A 20,201-nucleotide genomic window follows, 5' to 3' on the forward strand; every position below is an offset into this window, starting at 1 on the left:
TCCGGGATTGGGCGGTGCCCGGCAGAGAGGCGCTCCGGGATTGGGCGGTGCCCGGCAGAGCGGTGCTCCGGGATTGGGCGGTGCCCGGCAGAGAGGCGCTCCGGGATTGGGCGGTGCCCGGCAGAGCGGCGCTCCGGGATTGGGCGGTGCCCGGCAGAGCGGCGCTCCGGGATTGGGCGGCCGGCGGCGCGCGCGCGTCGCTGCGCTGCGCGGGTGGCGGCGGCGGGTCCCGGAGCGGCGCGATGTGGAGCGGGCACGGTGCGGAGCGGGGCCGGGCGGGCCGCGCTTGCTGCCCCCGGCGGACGCGGGGAACGCGGGGACTGAGGCCGCCGCTCCCCGCGATGGCGGAAGCGCTGGGACAGCGCGCTGCGCCACCGCCTCACGGTTCCTCTCTCTCCCCTCCTTAGGGAACTTCGATGGCGGGTACGGCAGCATGGGGCCCCCGGGCGGCTACACGCAGTCCCCGGGCGGGTTCGGGTCGCCCGCCGGCGGCCAGGCGGACAAGAAGCAGGTAGGCCGGGCGGGGGCGCGGGGCCGGGGCGGCTCTGACCCTGGCCCTCGCTCTGCCTCCGGCTCCGGCTCTGACGGTCCCTGCCTTGCAGCGGAGCCGCTCGCAGAACATCGTGCCCTGCACCGTGTCGCAGCTGCTGGCGGCCGAGCAGGCCGACGAGACCTTCCGGATCTGCGACGTGGAGATCTCGCAGGTGGGCACCGGGGCGGGCCCGCGGCCGGGCGGGCAGCCATTCCTCATCCTCATCCTCCTCCTCTTCCTCCGCAGGTCACCATGGTGGGCATCGTCCGGCACGCCGAGAAGGCGCCCACCAACATCCTCTACAAAGTGGATGACATGACGGCAGCCCCCATGGACGTCAGGCAGTGGGTTGATACCGATGTAAGCATTGGATTTGCCGCGAACGGGCTTCTTCAGCAGCTGTGAGAGCAGTGGGTAGAGAAAAGGTGTAGAATTATACAGTGTCTCGACTGGAAGGAGCCTGTAAGGATCACTGATCAACACCAGCTCCCTGCTTGTCACAGAGCTTTACTAATCCAAAAGATGTGGCTTTTCTGGGAAATATTTTAGGGATAGCATATTTCTGAAGTCCAGTGGAGATGCTGCTGTAGTAGAGGTCACTGATGTTTTATATGACTGTCTGCCTGTTTAGTGTGGCTGAGCTCAGTTGAACAGTTTTGAAAGGCCAGTAAGGCAGATGTTCAGTTGCCTTACTGCAAGTTTAGCATGAGCTCACAAACAGCTCTGGCCTGCCCCTTCCCCCAGCCAGATTATGGAATTCAACACTTCATTTTTTACTATTCAAGTTTCCTCTTGTTGCACTGTGAGAATTTCTCATAAGTGGACAGAGCAGAGCAGACAATTGGCTCTGACTGCTATGAAATGTGTACCAATGTTTTTATTCATTTTTTATTTACACTTATTTTTTTGTAACTACTCTTACTGGACATAGACACGTGCATCATTTATTCTTACTTGAGATGAGCCTGCTTTGCCAAGTTGCTTATTGTGATAGTTGAAAAATGGAAACATAAAACAGCAAACCTCTCTTTTTACACCCTCTCTGTTAGGAGGCAGGAGGTGAGAACGTTGTGATACCTCCAGGAACTTATGTTAAAGTAGCAGGCCACCTTCGGTCATTCCAGGTAAGGTCGTGTTACCTGTGTGTGAGTCATGGCCATGAGGCTGGAGCAGGGGTGGGAAGGATTGCTGATCTTAGTGCTAGGGGGCTGTTTTAGAGTATCCACTTAATTGTGGTCTCTGCCAGGGTTATATTTAATAGTATTCTAATTGTTCCTGAATGCAGAGGATTATTTAAAATGAATCCTTTTAAAATTCCCCTTGCCATCAGTGTGTTTTCAGCAGAGCAGAGTTCTGGCCACCAGGTTCTGGGGTGCTCTTACTGTCAAGCTTAGACCAAATTCTGGTTCATGGGGAGACTTCTCTTAGCACTTCATGTAGCACATGAATGTTCAAATAATGCAATGTGCATTAAGGCAAGATGCAATTCATTCCCAGCTGGTTAGAAAGAGGAGTGACTGTCTCCATTGTCTTTCAAAATCACATCCCTTCCCCACTGCTTGTTTGCTCCCAGTGGGATGGAGGGAATCAGAAGAGTCAAAGTTAATGGTTCTCTTTATTTTGTGTTTGTTTTGGTTCTTTTTTTTTTTTTTTTTTTTCCTCTGAAAGAATAAGAAGAGCTTGGTAGCATTTAAGATCATGCCTCTGGAAAATATGAATGAGTTCACCACACACATACTAGAAATTGTCAATGCACATATGATCCTCAGAAAAAATCTTATGGTAAGTACAAAGATCCTGATTCCATCATGGCCCTTCCTGTGATCTCCCAAAGAGGGACCTTTCCCTGGGAAAATTGCCTCATTTTGGGGCTGGAAAGCTTAAAGCTGGGCAACACTGAAGGTGTAACAGGAGTCCTGGCTTCCTTGGAGAGAGATTGTGTTGCAATCCACTTCCATAAGAAACCATTTTTACTTACTGGCTTAGAAATAACAGTGAGTCTTTAACTCTGTGGGCTTGGGCAGCCTGGGTAACCACAGCACTTTTATTTTCATATTTTCCAGTCAGCATCAAGAATGCCACAGTCATTTTCCTCCACTGGGATAAATGACATGGGAGGCTATGGAGGAGGAGGCAGCCTGTCACTGAATGGGCTCACAGCACACCAGAGCCAGGTGGGTGCCAGCAGCTTTTCTGGGAGCACAGCAGTGGCAGCAGAGGCTCCTCCAATGTGATGTACTGTGGTTCTTTCTCATCCAGGTGCTGAACTTGATCAAAAGCTGCCATGTGCCAGAGGGGATGAGTCTACAGGACTTGAAGCAGCAGCTCCCCAGTATGAGTATGTCAACGATCAAGTAAGTGTGTAGAAATGAAGGATGCTCTGGAAGTCCAGGCAGAGAGGGCAGTGAACAAGCCCAGACACTCAGCTGAGAATCAGGGTGGGTAATTCAGGTGGTCCCAGCAGCACAGGAGCCAGAGCTTTTGAAAGATTCACTGCCCCAGATGAGCTGTTGGCAGTTGCTTTGCTCCTTGTTTTCAAAACAAGCTGTTTATCAGTTCAGTGGCAATGTACTGCAGTGCCTCAGTAGCATTTCTCCTGTTCAAGGACTACCTTGCTCTCTGCACACTGATAAAAAATCTAGGCATAGTCTACTTTACTGTCTCTTATAACTCCTTCTTGAACCTTAGAAAAATAGTCATTATCTTCCATGATCTTTGTATGTTCTGTCCGCTCTGGAGCAGAGTGGTGGGTTCCACCTGGCAAGTGCAGAGTGGTGATTCAAACAGTCTGAACTTCAGGGGGGCACATTGTGGAGAAACTTCCTGTGTCACTTACACTGCTTGCAAGACAGAGACATCAAGAGCTTCTCTAGGCAGCTGCCAGGAGGGAGCTGTGGGGATGGGTCTGTAAATGGCAGGAAGGTGGTGACTTACCTCCCTTTGCTAAATAATTGTTAACTAGCCACCAACTGTGGGGTTTTTCTTCAAGGCAAGCTGTGGAATTCCTCAGCAGTGAGGGACACATCTACTCCACGGTGGATGATGATCACTATAAGTCAACAGATGCTGAGTGAAGTTTCTTCCATCTGATTTGAGTTCCAAGCAAATGTTTATCCATGTTTCAAGATAGCTTGCTGAGCTCTGTTACATAGAGGGAGACCTTTGCTCTTTGTGGGGAGTCCTGGTTACTTGGTGAATGCTGACTCCTTGGAATTCAAGGACGAGCAGAATGTGTGTGATTCTGGTAATTGGACCTGATTCTATGCTCTGAAAGCATAATCAGACATGGGAAAACTGAACTCCTCAAAGCTTCAGAGCTTTCACTTTGTTTTGGCTCCATAGAGAGTGCCTGTTAGAAAGAAGAACCTCTTTATGATGTCCTTTATTTCTAGAACTGTTTCTCCTAACTCAGCTTCCATTCCATTTTCTTTACAAAGTGGGTAGCCAAGAGTAACCTTCCACTAATGTACAGCAATCATGAGATGTTTTCATTGTTTAGTTCATGCATCTAAATCTATATTTGTACTAGAGCTGATCTTCTTCCTGTAGAGCTTTTAAACTTTTCCAATAAAATGGTAACTTGGAGCACCTTGCATCATGTCTGACTCTAGAGGCTTTGCCTTGAAGAAAACTGCTTGACAAAACCTGGGGATAAAAGCACAGAATAAACTTTCAGTTTAATTATCCTTATTTTTTTCTTAGCTTTTTACTTTGAAGGTTCAAACTGAAGTGAATGTCTGGCCAGTAAGAAATTAAATAATTTTACTGCTGAAGAAAACATCTATCAGTGTTCCAAATAGGGCCAGAACCATTTCTGCCACCAAAACTGAAGGGGTTATGGCCCCAAGGCTACTAGAGCTCAAGAATTGTTTGGACAACACACTCAGGCTCAGGGTGGGATTGTTGGGCTGTCCTGTACAGGGCCAGGAGTTGGATTCAAGGATCTCTTGGGGTCTCCAGCTCAGAACATGTTATCCTGTGCCAAAATCCATGTATGCTGTGCTTTTAGCAGAAGCTCAAATGAATTATGAAGCAAGGTTTTGTTCTTTAAACCATTTTTAAAGCATAACAGAAAAAACAGAATACAAGTTGATGGTGGTGGATTGAGATGGAGAGAAAGAATTTGTGTTTCCCGTTTCTCTGCACCCCCTGCCTTGTTCAGGAGGCTGTGGGGTGGCTGTTGCACGGTGTTACTGTCCCTGCAGTCAGTGGTGATTGCACGGTGTTACTGTCCCTGAAATCGGTGATGATCTGCATGTTACTGTCCCTGCAGTCAATGTTGAGTTTCCTGTCACAGGAAGCCGATCTGGCTGCGGGTGCAGGGCCGGGCTGAGCCGGGAGCGGAGCTGGCCCGGGGCGGGACACCCGGCTCAGAGCAGGACACACGGCTCGGGGAGGGACACACGGGACACCCGGCTCAGGGCGGGACACACGTTTCAGAGCGGGACACCCGGCTCGGGGCGGGCTCTCTCAGGGGGTGGGTCCGGCCCGTGCCGGCGCCGCCAGCGCCGGGTGCGGGTCCGGGTGCGGGTCCGGGCGCGGCCGCGGGCGCCGATGTCTCCGCGCGCTGCCCCGCCGCGGTTCGGGCCGCTGCAGCTGGCGCTGGCGGCGGCGGGGACGGCGGCGGCCGCCCTGGACCTGTGCATGGACGGCTGGGTGGCGGCGGAGTACGCGCGGCGCGGCCACCCGGGCTGGGCCGCGCTGTCGCTGGCGCTGCTCGCCGCCGCCTCGGCCGCCGCCCAGGCCTGCAGCTGGCTGTGGCTGCGCTCCGACCCGCCCGCCCTGCGCCCCGCCGTGCCCGCGCCGCTGCTCGCCGCCCTGCACCTCCTGCAGCTCGGCTTTTTCTTCAGGTACGTCCAGCCCCGCACCGCGTTCTCCTCCGGGCGTCCCGCCCCAGCCTCCCCCCGTGCCCGCTGCCTCTGGGCCCCTCATGGCACCGGGACGGGTGAGCGGGGCCTCGGCGGCCGGGAGCGCCGAGAGCTCGGGCTGGAGCGGGGTGAGGGGTGTCACCTGTGAGGTGAGGGAGCCTCCTGTGTCCCCGCAAGGGAAGTTTCCCTGCGGCTCTGCTCTGTCTCCCGCTGCTGTTACCGCCGCCCTCTAAACAAACGGAGCAGCGCCCCGAAACCGCGGCCCGGCCCTGGCGCTGCCGGCGGCTGAGGGGAGCAGCGAGGCCGGGCCGGGGAAGGGAATAACCCAGGCACGTCCGCGCTCAGTTTTTTACACTTGCACTTCTCCCGTATCTGGGCATCGTGTGGCTGCTGTGGTGCGTGGTTTGGGCCGGAGAAAGGAGGGGTTTGGACATAACTAGTGGGGTTTGTTGTCCTGTCAGGGCAGTGTGGGGACCGAGGTTTGCGGTGCCTTGCGTGTCCCTCACCCCAGCAGTGTCCCCTCACCCATAACCGTGTCCCCTCACCCATAACCGTGTCCCCTCACTCCCGCCATATCCCCTCACCCCAGCCATGTCCTCTCACCCATAACCGTGTCCCCTCACCCATAACCGTGTCCCCTCACTCCCGCCATATCCCCTCACCCCAGCCGTGTCCCCTCACTCCCAGCCGTGTCCCCCCCAGGTGCCTCTATGCCCTGAAGGTGGGCTGGAGGGTGTGCTGGGCCAAGGCAGAGGAGGAGGATGAGCAGAGGCACATGGCCTTCCTCTCCCACGACATCAGCATGCTGCGGCTCTTCGAGACCTTCCTGGAGAACACCCCGCAGCTCACCCTGCTGCTCTACATCGTCCTGCGGACAAACAAGGCGGAGCTCTCCCAGGGTGAGGGGCTGGGGGTGCAGGCTTGGGTGGGGCAGATCAGAGAGGCTGTCAGGAGCTGGAGCACCCAGCGAGACACTTATAGAGTCATTCTGCTCTCATGTCACTTCTCCCTTTGACATGTCCCCCTGTCCTGCACTCACCTGCCCCAGTGGATTGTGTTTGGCTTGTGGTGGGGAGGGTTGAAGCTGGGGGACCACTGTGGTCATTCTCTTATGTGCCCCAGGAGAGGCTGAGGGTCAGAAATCAGGCAGAGTAGCAGTGCGAGTTCTAGTAAAAGTTAAAAAACATGCTAATGTTTTCAGTAGAGACTCTAAGACCATAGTTGTAAACAGTACTTATTATACTTATATATAATAGAGCTATAGTAAGAATATTGCTTACATTTTTTAAATAGAACAAAATAAGTTGTGTGTGGTAATCTATTCATAACCTAGCATGCTAAAAAACTAGAATTCTAATAAGTTAAAAAGTAGTAGTCTGACCTTACATCCTAACTTGTTAAAAAGTTCCTATATAAAAATTAGTATTAAGAAAAGTTAGTACCTTTCCTACTTTTTCTGCCATTGCTTTTTGCTTTTGCTTCACTCATTTTAAAAGATAACCCAACAAACTTAATGCCTAAAGCACTTAAAGTTCTTAACCTCACACTTCTGGGGGGTAGGGAGGTGCTGATGTTGGTGTGGGTGAAGCACAGGCTGCTAACAGGTGCTGTGGTGCCCTTCCCAGGGTGGGGAGCAAGTGTCAGGGAAATGAGGAGCCCAACAACGTGGAAGCCAGCACTCACTTCCCTGTGTGGGCTGAGGGCTTCCATGCTTGGGAGATGAGCTCTGCAGGGCCATTCCATCCCAGCACTTCTTCCCCATCCTCTGAGCAAGGCACCAGCCTCCCTGTCCTTGGGAGGGCAGAAGGCCAGGGGAGAGATGCAGGATCCTGACAGCACCCGCTTTGTGAGCTGGGGGGAAACTCATTTTAGCGGTGGGCAGGGAGAGGTTTGAGTCCCCCCTCAACATTTTCACCTCTGTGTTTGCAGGCCTGGGGATGGTCACTGCCTTCCTGTGTGTGTCCTGGTCTCTGCTGGACTACCACCAGTCTCTGCGCTCCTTCGTGCAGGACAAGTACGAGCTGAGCCTGGGCTCCTCCGTCATCTACTTCCTGTGGAACCTCCTCCTCGTCTGCCCCCGCATCCTGGCCGTGGCCCTCTTCGCCCTGCTCTGGCCCTACGGGGTGGCTGTGCACTTCCCACTGGTGTGGCTGGCCATGTTCCTCTGGGTCAGCCTGCAGGGCACTGACTTCATGGAGTCCCCCTGCCCCGAGCAGCTTTACCGGGCCGTGGTGGCTGTGATCCTCTACTTCAGCTGGTTCAACGTGGCCCAGGGCAGGACGCTGCAGCGCAGCATCATCTACCACAGCTTCATCCTGCTGGACAGCTCGCTGCTGGCCCTGGCCTGGCTCTGGGGCAGGGCTCCCTCTGAGGAGAGCTCCTACCTCCTCCTGCTGCTGGCTGCTGCCCTGCCCTGCTACCTGCTGGGGCTGGGGCTGAGGGTCACCTACTACAAGTGGCTGCACCCCAACGTGCAGGTGCAGAAGGAAGGCAGATACGACGAGGTGGACGCCAGTGGAGGGGAGGATGGGGTGCAGTTCCGCTCGTTTTTGGAACCAGACCTTGTCAACAGGCGGATGCAGTATCTGGCCCAGACCCACCTCTCCTTGTCCCAGCTGGCACAGCAGCACTTCCTGAATGGGGCTGCTGCTGTGGAGTCTGCTGTCTGAGGGCAGGAGGTAAACTTGCTGGTTGTGCCCTCCAGGCTGTTGTTTTGGACACTGGGGGGGCCTGGCAGAAGCCAGGGGTGATGTGGAAACACCCAGTGAGTCCCATGGCACTCAGCATGGCTCCCATGGCTGTACCCTCAAGGAAAGACTGTTTGTGATGAGTCCAGCACATTGTGGCATATGGCTGAACTGCTGTGTCAACTTTTCTTGTTATTTATTACTAGCTTTTTCAAAGAAGAGAAATGAAAACAAGAGCACTGGTTTATTTTCTCTGTGCCTCTCCTGTGCCTGCTGCTGCCATTGCTGTGCAGGGATATGGGTGGTGGGGCAGGGAGAACTTGTTTCCTCCATGGTAATGGCTATCTCACCTTTCTATTTCCAGCCAGGATTTTCCTCCTTGTGTTATGTTTGGTGTTAAGGTCAAAGCTCATCTGTTATCACTGTGTTCAGGGAGGGATGGGAAGGAGGCCTGTGCTGGGAGGAGTGGCTGCAGGGTGCCTCAGGGCTGCTGGATTGTTATGGACACCTCAAGCTCCCTTGGCTGCCATTCCCACCACCACAGCCTGGGCAGTGCTCACAAGGCTGTGCCCAGGCTGGAGCTGGCTCTGGTGTTTCTCAGCCATGGGTGGCTGTTGATGTGGTCAGTGGGGTCAGTGCTGTGCCAGCTCCTGGTACAAACACTCACCACTTCCTGCTGCCTCCATGCAGCTGTCCCCAAACCCAAGCAGGCTCCAGAGCAGCTCCTGCCTTTTGCTGCGGCACATCCTGGCTGCCCACAGCTGCTCACCTTTGCCTCCTTCTCCTCACCTCCCTCCCAGCTCCCCATCCCAGGAGGGAATTTCCATACCAGGGAAGGATCTGGAGGAGCAGCTGAAATGCTGTTTCACAGCTGCTCCTGTGGGAAGCCCAGCCCTGCCCAAGGCCAGCAGCACTACAGCAGAGGGTGGGAGAAGGGTGTTGCCTTGTGCAAAAGAGAATGGGAAAGGAATGTTTCTGAAGCACCACGTGCCTCCCCATGGCACCTCAGCAGGGCCCAGGAGCAGGTCCCTGCCCCACTGACCCCAGGGCAAGGGGGCTCTGGTGGCTGCACTGTGACCTGTGGCACCCTGAATGCTCCTGGTGCTGCTTGGGCTGTCACAGGGTCAGGCACTGACAGAGGGGCAGAGAACAGGCTGAAGCACTGACTATAGAAAATAAAGACTTTATTATTTTTTTTCCAGTTCACAGGACAGTTCCCATTACAGACCATGAACAGGCAAAGGCCCTACAGCCAGCAGCACCTGGGACCCCCCCCTCCCAGCACAGCACAAGAGGTGCTGTGGGCTCCAGTGCTCCTGCTGCTTCCCACCAGGGCCAGCACAGACACTGCCCCAAGGGCTGCTGGAGGCAACAAATATTAGTGGATCAGGTGGTTTTTAAAGCCTCTGTGGCTGTGTTGAAGCTGAGGGGAAGCCAGCAGCACTCAGGTGAGCCCAGGTCTGGGCCTGCAGGCTGACTGTCCTTCAGGTGTTCAGGTTTGCTCTCTCATCACCCCTGACCTGACTGTAGCTGAACTGGTGACAGAGACAGGAGAAAATCAATGCTTAGATAGAGATGCTGTTCTTGCCTCAAGAGAGACAGGAAAAGGCTTAAATTAAGCCAGTAGGGGAAAAAATAAAATAGCCAGGTCACCCCTTTATTAACAAACACAGACATGTACCATCAACCTCCTGTTATAAAAGTACTTTACATACATTCAAGGAAACATCATATAAATACCAGTATGAAATGTCAGTGGCTGCGAGTTCCACACTCAGCTAAAATTTTACCAACATCTTAAAATTTCCTTAAAACATTTGAAGTAAACAAACACAAAGCACAGCCAGCTGCCAGGCAGCTCAGGCCTGCAGGTCCAGCACCTGCTGCCAGTGCCTGGCAAACCCAGCCCCTCTCCAGCACAGCCCTGGTCAGCTGCTTGTGATGGGAGTGAAGCACACAGGCTGCTCAGCCCGTGGTGGGAGGTTAAGGCACAGGTTTTAGTCCCAAAATTCAGCCAGCTGGGTAGGAGACATGCTCCCAACAGGCTGGGACAGCTCCCAGACCTGCTTACAGGAGACCTTTGGGTCTGAGGGATGTTCAGCATCAGCACAGACTCTTCTCTGACTACAAGTGAGTCCTGATCCTCTGACATTTGCAACCCTGGGAGCAGTGAGGTTGCTCCTCACCACAGCTCTGGCACTTCACAGAACTGGACTCTGGACCCAGAAGTAAGGGAGCTGGAGCTGCCTCAGCTGCCTGGGGACAGGTGCAAACCCGAGCTCTCCATCTGGTGTAGACAGAGAACATCCCTGGGTGCTGCTGCCCTTTCCAAACCCACTGCTCAGCACTCCCAGCACAGCTTGTTTGCCCCCCAGGCTTTGCTGGGCCAGCAGCCCCCAGGGCAAACACCTTTCCCTCTGCTGAGCTGCCCAGTGACACCCACACAGACTCCTCAGATCCTCCTCATGGGGTGAGCAGTTCCACTGCAGGCAGGCAGCATGTTCCTGCTGCAGAGCTCCTGGGGAAATACACACATCTACCTGGGATCAGAGCACAAGGCCAACACCTGGCAAGGAGCTGAATGGAAAGCAGATCAGTCCTGACTAGAGTGACCACCCTAGAGAAAGAGAATCACCTTTAATTCCAATTTAATTAATCTAAAAAAACCAAAATATAAAAGGAAACTGGAGCTGGTACCATGTGTACCATGTGAAACAGACCTCCCAAGTCAGTCCCTGAGCATGAGGTATCCAAAGCCCTGGCTCTAGGCACCTTCTGCCCCATGGTCACTGGAGCTGGCCCAGGAACAGCTGCTCCCAGGGCCCAGCAACTCCCCCTGCACTGATGGAGATTAACCCTCAGTAATTAATGCCATGAAAGGAATGCAGCAAACACATCCCTGCCTGTGGGCACAGTGAATGGGTCAGTGTCTTCCCTGCAGTGACAGACTTTCAGCCCAGTCTCCCCATGGCTGATGTGGGGCTGATGACCCAGTCTGGAGGGGTCTGGGTGCAGCCACAGGTCTGGCTCTGCAGGAGCAGCAGCAGCTGCTTCTGGGCACAGCACACACCTGTCCTCAGGGCACCTGCTGATCAGGTGCCATCAGGGTACATGGGGAGACCACCAAACACAGCCTGAGTTGGCACAAAACCAGCCCCAGTCCCTTGCTGGCTGTTCCTGGCCAGGGGAGCTGCTGGTCACTGACTCCAGCCTCTATTCTGAGACAGCAGCAGAAAAACCAGCATCACCAGCCCTCCCAAGTGCTCCATGCTGCCAAGTCACAGTGTCTTAGAAAATGAAGTCCCTCTTAACAAGGCATTTGTTTCTCACTATGTAGTTAGGCTAATGCAAAGAATACAAGAAAACTGAATCTGATTCTACTAAAAGGAACTTACAAATAGGGTCAGGAATACAGAGATGAAGGTTATACCATAGCCAGAGCCTTCTCTGCAACATTCATGAGGATTTAGGAATTTGATTATTCCTAGTCCAGGTGAAGACTCTGTTCACATCTGAGCAGTCTGCACCTGTCTGCTGTACCTGATCTTCACAGCAGTTTCATTTTTCTTTACAGGGACAATCTGTGGGATCTACAGTCCAAACCAAGGCTGGAATCTAGTGATCTCCTGCTGGCTAAAAGGGCTTGTGCACACATTGACTAGAAGCCACTGGGATCAACTCAGAACACCAATACTTGCCTCTGCAAGGAACCACATACCCCAGAAGTTCCCTTACCTTTATATTTTCCAGTCATCCCACACTGAGGAAATAACATAAGGACATTGTAATAAATTAACTGTTTAACACCCAGGGAAGGAGAGAGGACACATTTTACAGCAATAGAGGTATTTTTGACATTTTCATTAATATTTCCTATGAAAAAAACCATAGCTCTTCGGCTTTGCAAAACAAGGGAGGTTTAAGCTCTGCCATCAGCATTTTCCTATAAAAATAAAGTTTTGTGTTTTCTTGGGTTCTACAACTAAGCTGAATAGAAAGGAGAAGGCTCTTACAAATAAATCTGCTGTTTTATGGCCCCTCCCTCTGGAGACACCTGCCAGAGGCATTCAGCTGGCTCTGTAAGTCCCTTCTGCAGACAAGCAGGACTCTGCTGAGCCTAGGGCTTCCTTACAGGACACCTCTGGGCTTGGCAGGGCCCACGCTCCCAAGGAACAACCTGCTGTCACATTCCACTGTACAGTTTGCATTAGGTATGTTTTCTTCATCAAGCTGAAAAGTGAGTCCCCAAACACATGAGATTTCTGCCCCCCCAGTAGTGGAGAGGGCTTGCAGGAGCTGCAGTCACATCTCTGCTCCAAATTCTTACAGGAAGTCTAACTCAAGGGCTTGGTGAAGGGACACGAGGTCAGCATGATTTGTGATCCTCCAGAATGGCATGTTGTGCTGGAAAGAGAGAGGACAGTCAGGTTTATGCAAGGATTTTCAGCTGGGGTGAAAGCAGGGCTGTGCAGTGTGGAGTTTCTGAGCACACAACTCTCAGGTGCACATCTGTATCTGGAGCCCATCTGATGTGCACATCTGTGTGTGACAGGCACCAGCACTGACTCTCAGCTGCTGGCAATGGAAACCTTGGCTGTGAGCTGCTGCTGCACTCAGGAATGCCTGTCCAGGGCCCCCAGAAAAGCTGCACAGGTGACAGCTCTGGCACATGGCAGAATGTGTGAAGCCTGCAGAGTCAGCATCCTGACAGCCATCTCTGTACCTCACCACTAACCCATCCAGGCCTGTCCAAATCCATCAAACTCTTTGCTCCTTGTTTGTAATCCAGCCTAATGGCAGGTGCTGTACTGATCTGCTGCTGTTCCTGAGCCCTGATTCCTCCTCACTCCTGAGAAACTGCAGTACCCCGATAGTCACAGGCTATGATCAGCATACAGAACCATGGAATCATCAAGGGTGGAAGGGACTTCCAACATCACTGAGTCCAACCTTTCAACATGCTACACTAAGACAGTGCTGACAGGGACAGTGTAATATGCAATCCTAAACAACAGTAAAATAGAAACTTTAAACACCCAAGAGCCAGAAAACTGCCCATCTTAACACAAAGGAAAATCTCTTGCATCAAAGACAAACTTTGCTTCTGGCTGCCCTGAAGAGTTCAGCCCTTAGAACAAGAGTCCTTGTAGGCAAAGCCTGCAGCCATTCCCTCTGTGCTGCCAGCTCTGCACTCAGACCCACCTGCTTGGCTGCCACCTCCTCATCACGCCCATCTCCGATCACCACGTACGTGACCTTCTTTCCGAACCGTGACACGATCCTCTCGAAGCAGCTCTCTTTACCTGCCAAAGACAGCAGCCTGTAAGGAGCCTCAGGCAGAGAGGAAGAGCCTCAACAGATCCCTTCCTCCCAGTAAAGAAACATTTCTTATCTTACTGGGCAGGGTAGCAGCCAGTTCAGCTCCCAAGGCCAGAAGCCTCAACCAGGCAGAGCACAGCACAGGGCTGCTCAGCTGCAGAAATGGCATTTCCCCAAATAAAAATCCCAGCTAATTCTCAGCAGAGGCCACAGTGCCAGACACTTGGCACAACCCCTTACCTATTTTTGTAGCACTATAAATATTTTCAATGGGAAACACCTCGCCCAATCCATACAGAAGAACTTTGGCAAGAGCTGGCATCAGTTGGGTAGTTGTGATCAGGATGTTCTCACAGTTTTTTCTAAAAGAAGAAGAACACTTTTAATAGCACATCTACAGGCAGTGGTGCCAAAACTGCTCCTGGCAGACTGATCAGCTTCCCCAGGTGCCAAGTGCTTTGCTGTCCTGCTCTCAGAAGGCATTTGCAATTTTTGCTTGTTTGCTTCTGGCAGAATTCCCTGTCAGAAAAACCATTTGGTGAGCATGAGGACCTTGCTAACTACAAGTGATGGAGCAGAGAAACAGGGGTGGAGTTCTTGTCCTCGGTCATTTGGCACCTGTGCTGAATAGCAGCAGTGTGATGGGGCAGTCAGCAAGAAAGGGCTGAGAAAACCTCACATGCACTCCCAGATTCCATACCTGGACTGGATGAGCAGCAGGGATTTTAATGCAGTTTCCAGCCAGGAATCTGTCAGCACTTTTATGTCAGTCCTCAGTCGCTGCAGAGCTTCCCTCTTCTGTGGGCTAAGCAGGCCTGGAAGGTGAGGAACATGTGTCTGCCTGGCAAGTCTGACATGGGGAAGGCTGTCCCCCAGTGCACCTGCTGCCTGTTCTGCAGTAAGTAACAGAACTGAAGGCCTCTGGAAGCTGGACTGTCTCAAAAGCAATGAAAGAAACCAGCTCCCAGTGACATGAATGAGCCCAGACATCCATCCAGGAGTCTGGGTTTGATTATTTCAAAGCATTTCTCAGGAGCACTCACAGTAGCAGAGGTGAGCTGCCCCAGCAGTGTCCCTTTTCCAAGGATGGCAATGCCAAGATTCAGACTAAACATAAAATTCATCTCCATTTGCTCATGGTTTGCCTGATTATGACTGCTTTGGAGTTGAAAGGGAAGCAAAACTAGAAGGCTTTAAGTGACTTTGTGAAGAGAGAGCAGAGAAGTCAAGCCTGATAGCCCAGGGGTGACCACTGTATTTCCTGACAATGGCATGACCAAAGGCAGACTTGGTGGAGACATGAATGAGACCTGAGCAGCAGGGCAAATGAGTCATTCAGGGTCCTGCTGAGCAGAGAGCCAGGCAGCCTTTCATACCAAATCAGCAAAGGGATACTATCTGCACCAAAACTTCTGCTTCTAGGACTGGGTGAGCATCCTTATCTCCATTCTTAGATTCCATGAAAATCTGATCCCAGTTAGCACTAGGAGGATGCTTTGCTCCCCATGTCCCCACATCAGGAAGGCCCAAGCTGTGAGGAAGGACAGTGCAGAGCTGTGCTCAGTGCCAGGCAGGCGCAGGTGGCACTCACCCCCCACGTTGCCCCGGTGCTTGTTGTAGATCTCGCGCACGCGGCGGTAGCGGAACGCCAGTTTCCTCATCCAGTCCACGCCCTGCACGGCCACCGAGGAGCCGTGGTTGGCACTGCTGCCCGAGCCACTGAAGCCATCCGTGGAGAAGTTGTAGTTGCTGTTCCAGGAAAGCAGATGTGTGAGGTGTGCCACTGTGGCATTTCTGGCAGGGCTCTCCCTGAGAACACCTCAGAGAGGAGCAGCAGGAACACCCTGGCAGCTGGGGAGCAGAGCCTGGCTCCTGTGGAATGCTGACATCCAACTACAGCTGCTGCTGCCTCTGAGCTGCTGCACTGACAACTCCTTTCAGAGGCCCCACTACAAAACCTTCCTTTACTCCTTGGCTGCTCACTCCTCTGCCACACAGAGCATCCTTCCCACTGACCCTTCCTCATCCTGCAGCAATAAACCCCAGCACAACATCTTCTAAACATAACATCCATGCCTTTCCATCACAACTGCATCTCCACAAGCAGATGAGCTTTCACCAGTTTATGACTGCAGAAGGCAAGTCCTGCTTCACCACTTTCCCTGTATTTCTTTCTCCCTGACAGATCTCAGACTTTTGCATGAGCTCAGTAAAAAAACCCACCTTCCCCTGTTTGCTAGTGAGCACCATAAGCTCTCAGAGGGATGCAAACCACAGGGGCACATGGAATCACAGATGGTTTAGGATGGATTGGACCTTCAAGATCATCTCATTCTAAAGCCCTGCCATAGGCAGAGACTTTTTCCAATAATCTAATTACAGTAACCATTAGATTAGGTTACTAATCTAATGCTGTCATCATGAGAATTGAAGTGTTGGCTCTCCATTCCTCACTTGTCAGAGCACAAAGGCAACACTCAGCAGTGGACAATATAACTCACAATATAATTTCAAAACTCTTAATGCTTTGTAGATCTTCAAAGAAATGCCCCTCAGCAAACAAACACTTTGACAGGTTTTGTTCCCAGCATAATGCTGAGCTCCATCCCTTAACCCCATCTGCACAATCTGGTTACAATACATTTCCTGCATTCATCAGTACAACACCTTAGATCTTGGCCATTGTCATCAGATGCCACATCTTCTATGTGTACCTGGTCACACTCCTGTTAAAGACAAGAAAACCCCAAAAATGAAGTCATGTTGTGGTAATCTAGAAAACACACTGACATTTGTAGATTAAAAAAACTGTCATAGAAACCAATCCCTTCACACTTCCCAACAGCAACAAGCCACAACACACTGGCTCCTCAAACCCAGAGAGCTCCATCTGCCAGTACTGGGTTTTACTTCCCAGCCCCTAGAGGTCCTTGCCCAGCCTGGGATCTTAAGTACCAGAAAGGACTGAAAAAAAGCACATTTCTATGGCATTTTGAGTTGTCTGCACAAAAAGAACATCAACACAAGGGACTACCTGGCATTTTCATTTGGGTTTTTGTTGTTTTTTTCCCTGAAGCAGGAAGATAACTTATTACCACCTTGCAAAGTTCACTGCTGCCAGTAGTCAAAGCCACAATGGAAATATCACTCAAGCCTCTATTTGCATCAAATTTGCATCAAAACCATCTTGTTTTTCCATGACGTGCATCAGTGATACACCTACAACTAAACCAGTTCATACTCAGCCTTCCTAAGCCTTAAACTAGTGCTGTCAATTCTGCAAATTACATTGAGTGGAGTTAATCAAAGACAACACAAAAGAAAAAGGGAAGCTGTTGTGGGACCTCCATAGGTGGAGCCTGCTTGTCCTTCAAAGCTGTTCCACAGCACCATGCACCTCCTGCATTCTGTCCTTGGCTTAATCACAAGCTGACATCCTCAAGATTGCCCTTTCCTCACATCTCTGGTCTCCATTTCAAAAAAGGACCAGGGGAAGCAAAGTGCCCACCAGTCCAGAAATGCAAATACAGGATGGATCAGACTTCACTCTTTTTATTTCTAGGGGTTCAAGCAAAAACCTAGCAGAAACTAAGAGAGCTCCTGACTCTAGAAGGCTGCAGAATGCTTGTCTCAGTTAAAAGTGCACCCCTGATCCGGCTGTGCTTCCAACAAGCAGTAACAGGCTCTGAAGCACAGAGCCCTGACAAAGAGTGAGGTATAATTCTGACATGGTAACATGGAATTCTGCCTTTCAAACACATTTGCCACATACCTCCAAGTCATTGAAAAACAAGTGAGTATCAGCAACTTCAAAAATCATCTCCTCCATGGACAGACCTGAGCCAATCACTAGAGTTGGATCCTGGAAAGAACACAAAAAGAAAATGTAAGTGCACCGTGGACACAGGCACAAGGGAATTGTCATAAATCTCTCATCAGTTAAACTGCACAGTTTTCCACTGTCTGTCAAACCTGGCATAATTCCAGCTACATTCAATGGTGTGAACTACAATTTCCCTAATATTTTAAACAACTCAATTGGGAAGAAAAAAAATCAAAAAAACCAAACACTTCAGTGCTCCAGAGGAGAGACTGATACATTTTCACAGTCAGCATATACAAAACATTCAAAAATCTACAATGTATTTTAAAGGAGAAAAAACACTACCATTTGTGTGAGGACTTCAGTTATTCCCAGTGAGGATGAAACCAGTTTGACAGATTTGCATTGTAAGTAGGGACATGTTGGTGATGTCCATGTCCTAGTTCTGTATAAAGCCAAATTTAATTCTTCCCCTGGCCCAAACTGACAACTACTTAAAAGTACCACTGTAGAGAGTTAAAAAAAAAAACCCTATTCCTTTTCCAAAGACTAACATTTAATTCTGCATGGGTTTTCCTCCATGGAAAATACAGCATTACCTTGCCATATTTCTGAGCATAAGACCCTGTGAGAAGAGAATGGAAGATGATGATGGTCTCATCCAGGTCCCAGAGGAACACCCGCTGCAGAGAGAACAAGAGCAGGTTAGAGCTGAGATATTCCAGGCATGGAACTGCAATAGAGGAACAAGTTTTAATTTTGTGGTTAGCTGCAGTATACTTTAACAGGTATGAACAATAGTTGTCATCTTACAGGCTCTTCAGTTTATTGCAGTGGAGTTTATTTACTGCCACAAAAGCACACACTCAGGCTATGGCTGTTTGGTCAAACTATTTCAAAAGCTTCTCTTGCTTTTATATTTATAAAAGTAAAGTTTAGAGTGCAAATGAAGAGAGCCCAGCTGAGGTAAAATGTACTTCCTGTGATCTGGAGAGCACCAGGTACATGTCCTTGGTGCTTGTCAGAGAAACCTTTGTTATAAATAAGGCAATGGGCTGCCATGAGGAATGGTGGAGTTTTGGTACAGAAGGACTTGGACAGTGAGAGCTGGGCCAACATGTGGAGTAGAATAACCCCTCACACTAGTCCAGGCTGAAGGAGCTAGAGGGCAAATTGGACACCAGTACAAGCCAGTAGCACTCTCTCCTGTGGATGACTTTCCTCCTGGAAAAAGTGCACCAGAAAGGAGGTGCTGTCTCAACCTATTTGGCACTGGGTCATTGCATCCCAGAGATCTGTGAGGAAATGAGAGTTGCCAGCAAAATGCTATTGAGATGGTCAGCAGCCCAGAAGAGGCTAAGGAAACAGGGATGGCTTATCTCAGCAAAGAGGAGACCACAAAAAGGGACATCTAACAGGAGACACAACTAATTGAAAGGGAACTGCAAAGGAGATAGAGACAAATTCTTTTCAGTAGTGGCAGATGGAAAATTGCTGTGGAAGAAGAAGGAGAAATTTGCAGTATGGGAGATTCCAGCTGGAGACAGAAAACCTCCTTCCCTGGGTGGATGTGGTAGTACTGGGACAGATCACAAGGCACAGGATCTCACTGTCTAGGCACAGGATCTCAAAGCCTGGGAAGCTCTTGTGGCTCAGGCAGACACAGCCACAGCCCCAGTGCTGGACAGCCCTGCTCTGAGCATGAGCCTGTAGTAGAGACACCTCAATGACTCCAGCAGGATTCCAAGATGCATTTAAGTGATTATTTGGATTTGAAATCCATCCAGTTCCAACCCCTCTACCCTGGCAGGGACACCTTCCACTAGACCAGATTGCTCCAAGTCCCATCCAACCTGGCCTTGGACACTTTCAGGGATGAGGCAGCCACAAACTGCCTGGGGCAGCCTGTGCCTCCCCACCCTCAAAGGGAAGACATTTTTTCCTAATATCTAATCTAAACCTACTCTCAATTTGAACTCATGGGGAGAGACCTTTTAGTAGGGCCTGTAGTGACAGAACAAGGAAGAATGGTTTTAAACTCAAAGAGAGTAAATTTAGACTAGATGTAGAGAAGACATGTTTTTACAGTTAAAGTGGTGAGGCACTAGCACATGTTGCTCAGAGAGGTGGTGGATGCCCCATTCCTGGAAACATTCAAGACCAGGCTGGACAGAGCTCTGAGCAACCTGACATCTACTTGAAGATGTCCCTGTTCATGGCAGGGTGGTTGGACTAGATCACCCTGAAAGGTCTCTTCATCCCAAACCATTCTACAATTACCTTCCATTTCCATGGAGATGGAATGAAAAAATGGAGGAGAATTTTCACCATCACACTACAATGCTACCTGTAGAAAAGAAGATCACTATTTACCTCCAGTTCACTGTCCTGTGAGGAGGAGGTATCTGCTTTCCTCTTCCCTCTGTTCTTTCCAGGAATGTTTTTTCTTGCTTGCTCATCTAACTCTTTACTTGCTGTTGCTCTTGGTAGCAAAGGACTTGTGGATGCATCTCCTGGAAGAAAGAAATCACACAGCTTTCATCCCCTTGTGTCTTAAACACCAATACAGCATTGGCCAAAATCCACCTTAGCAAAGCTAGGATGCTACTTCACTATGTGGATCAGTAGTAGTTGAACCCTGATTAGAACATAAACCATGATTTCTTTGTCCCATCATTTCAAACCAGCTCCATCTCCTCAATTCAGTCCCCCAGAACTGAGCTATTAAAAGAGTTACTGCCTGCAGAGCAAAGCCAGAGCAGAGCACCCTCCATGCTAAGGCCTGGAACCCTGCAGTCATTTCACTACCCTAGAACTACTCTATTATTCAACTATGTCTCTTTTATTTAATAGACAGTTGAATAAGAGTAACAGCAATGACACTGGCCCTGGAGACACTGCCTTGGCCAAACAGCATGGAACATGTGATGGAGCCTGTTCTGCTACTGGTAAGAACCCCTTCCTAGGGAGCA

General features: G+C 50.7%; 3 protein-coding genes across 4 annotated transcripts in view; 2 read left to right on the forward strand and 1 right to left on the reverse strand.

Moving 5' to 3' along the window:
- Window positions 1-22: 22 nt before the first annotated feature.
- On the forward strand, window positions 23-4,125 carry RPA2 (replication protein A2). The gene is made up of 9 exons (XM_056509087.1): window positions 23-258; window positions 408-511; window positions 603-704; window positions 779-892; window positions 1,582-1,656; window positions 2,201-2,314; window positions 2,596-2,706; window positions 2,792-2,886; window positions 3,522-4,125. The coding sequence occupies exons 1-9, from the start codon at window positions 243-245 to the stop codon at window positions 3,604-3,606; spliced, it is 816 nt and encodes a 271-aa protein (XP_056365062.1). The 5' UTR covers window positions 23-242; the 3' UTR covers window positions 3,607-4,125.
- Window positions 4,126-4,950: 825 nt separating this feature from the next.
- Window positions 4,951-8,334, forward strand: XKR8 (XK related 8). The gene is made up of 3 exons (XM_056509088.1): window positions 4,951-5,382; window positions 6,103-6,299; window positions 7,330-8,334. Exons 1-3 carry the CDS (start codon window positions 5,087-5,089, stop codon window positions 8,067-8,069), a joined length of 1,233 nt encoding a protein of 410 aa, XP_056365063.1. The 5' UTR covers window positions 4,951-5,086; the 3' UTR covers window positions 8,070-8,334.
- Window positions 8,335-9,254: 920 nt separating this feature from the next.
- Window positions 9,255-20,201, reverse strand: part of EYA3 (EYA transcriptional coactivator and phosphatase 3) — a 37,107-nt gene continuing 26,160 nt past the window's right edge. For both annotated transcript variants that reach the window (XM_056509081.1, XM_056509079.1), the window contains 9 exons: window positions 19,603-19,742; window positions 17,829-17,912; window positions 17,179-17,268; window positions 16,074-16,132; window positions 14,998-15,155; window positions 14,107-14,221; window positions 13,647-13,768; window positions 13,290-13,390; window positions 9,255-12,491 (listed from right to left, as the gene is read on the reverse strand). In XM_056509081.1, the coding sequence (XP_056365056.1) occupies window positions 12,411-12,491; window positions 13,290-13,390; window positions 13,647-13,768; window positions 14,107-14,221; window positions 14,998-15,155; window positions 16,074-16,132; window positions 17,179-17,268; window positions 17,829-17,912; window positions 19,603-19,742 (950 nt within the window). In that variant the 3' untranslated portion in view covers window positions 9,255-12,410. The remainder of the gene's footprint in view (window positions 12,492-13,289; window positions 13,391-13,646; window positions 13,769-14,106; window positions 14,222-14,997; window positions 15,156-16,073; window positions 16,133-17,178; window positions 17,269-17,828; window positions 17,913-19,602; window positions 19,743-20,201) is intronic.

Source organism: Oenanthe melanoleuca, chromosome 23 (assembly GCF_029582105.1).
Source record: "Oenanthe melanoleuca isolate GR-GAL-2019-014 chromosome 23, OMel1.0, whole genome shotgun sequence".
Lineage (NCBI taxonomy): Eukaryota > Metazoa > Chordata > Aves > Passeriformes > Muscicapidae > Oenanthe > Oenanthe melanoleuca.

Bases quoted from the DNA above. Each gene is read 5' to 3' on its own strand.
- XKR8 (XM_056509088.1), top strand. From the start codon at position 5,087: ATGTCTCCGCGCGCTGCCCCGCCGCGGTTCGGGCCGCTGCAGCTGGCG. The intron at 5,383-6,102 runs GTACGTCCAGCC...TGTCCCCCCCAG, and splicing joins CAGCTCGGCTTTTTCTTCAG to GTGCCTCTATGCCCTGAAGG. The intron at 6,300-7,329 runs GTGAGGGGCTGG...CTGTGTTTGCAG, and splicing joins CAAGGCGGAGCTCTCCCAGG to GCCTGGGGATGGTCACTGCC.
- RPA2 (XM_056509087.1), top strand. The intron at 512-602 runs GTAGGCCGGGCG...CCTGCCTTGCAG, and splicing joins GCCAGGCGGACAAGAAGCAG to CGGAGCCGCTCGCAGAACAT. The intron at 893-1,581 runs GTAAGCATTGGA...CCTCTCTGTTAG, and splicing joins GGCAGTGGGTTGATACCGAT to GAGGCAGGAGGTGAGAACGT.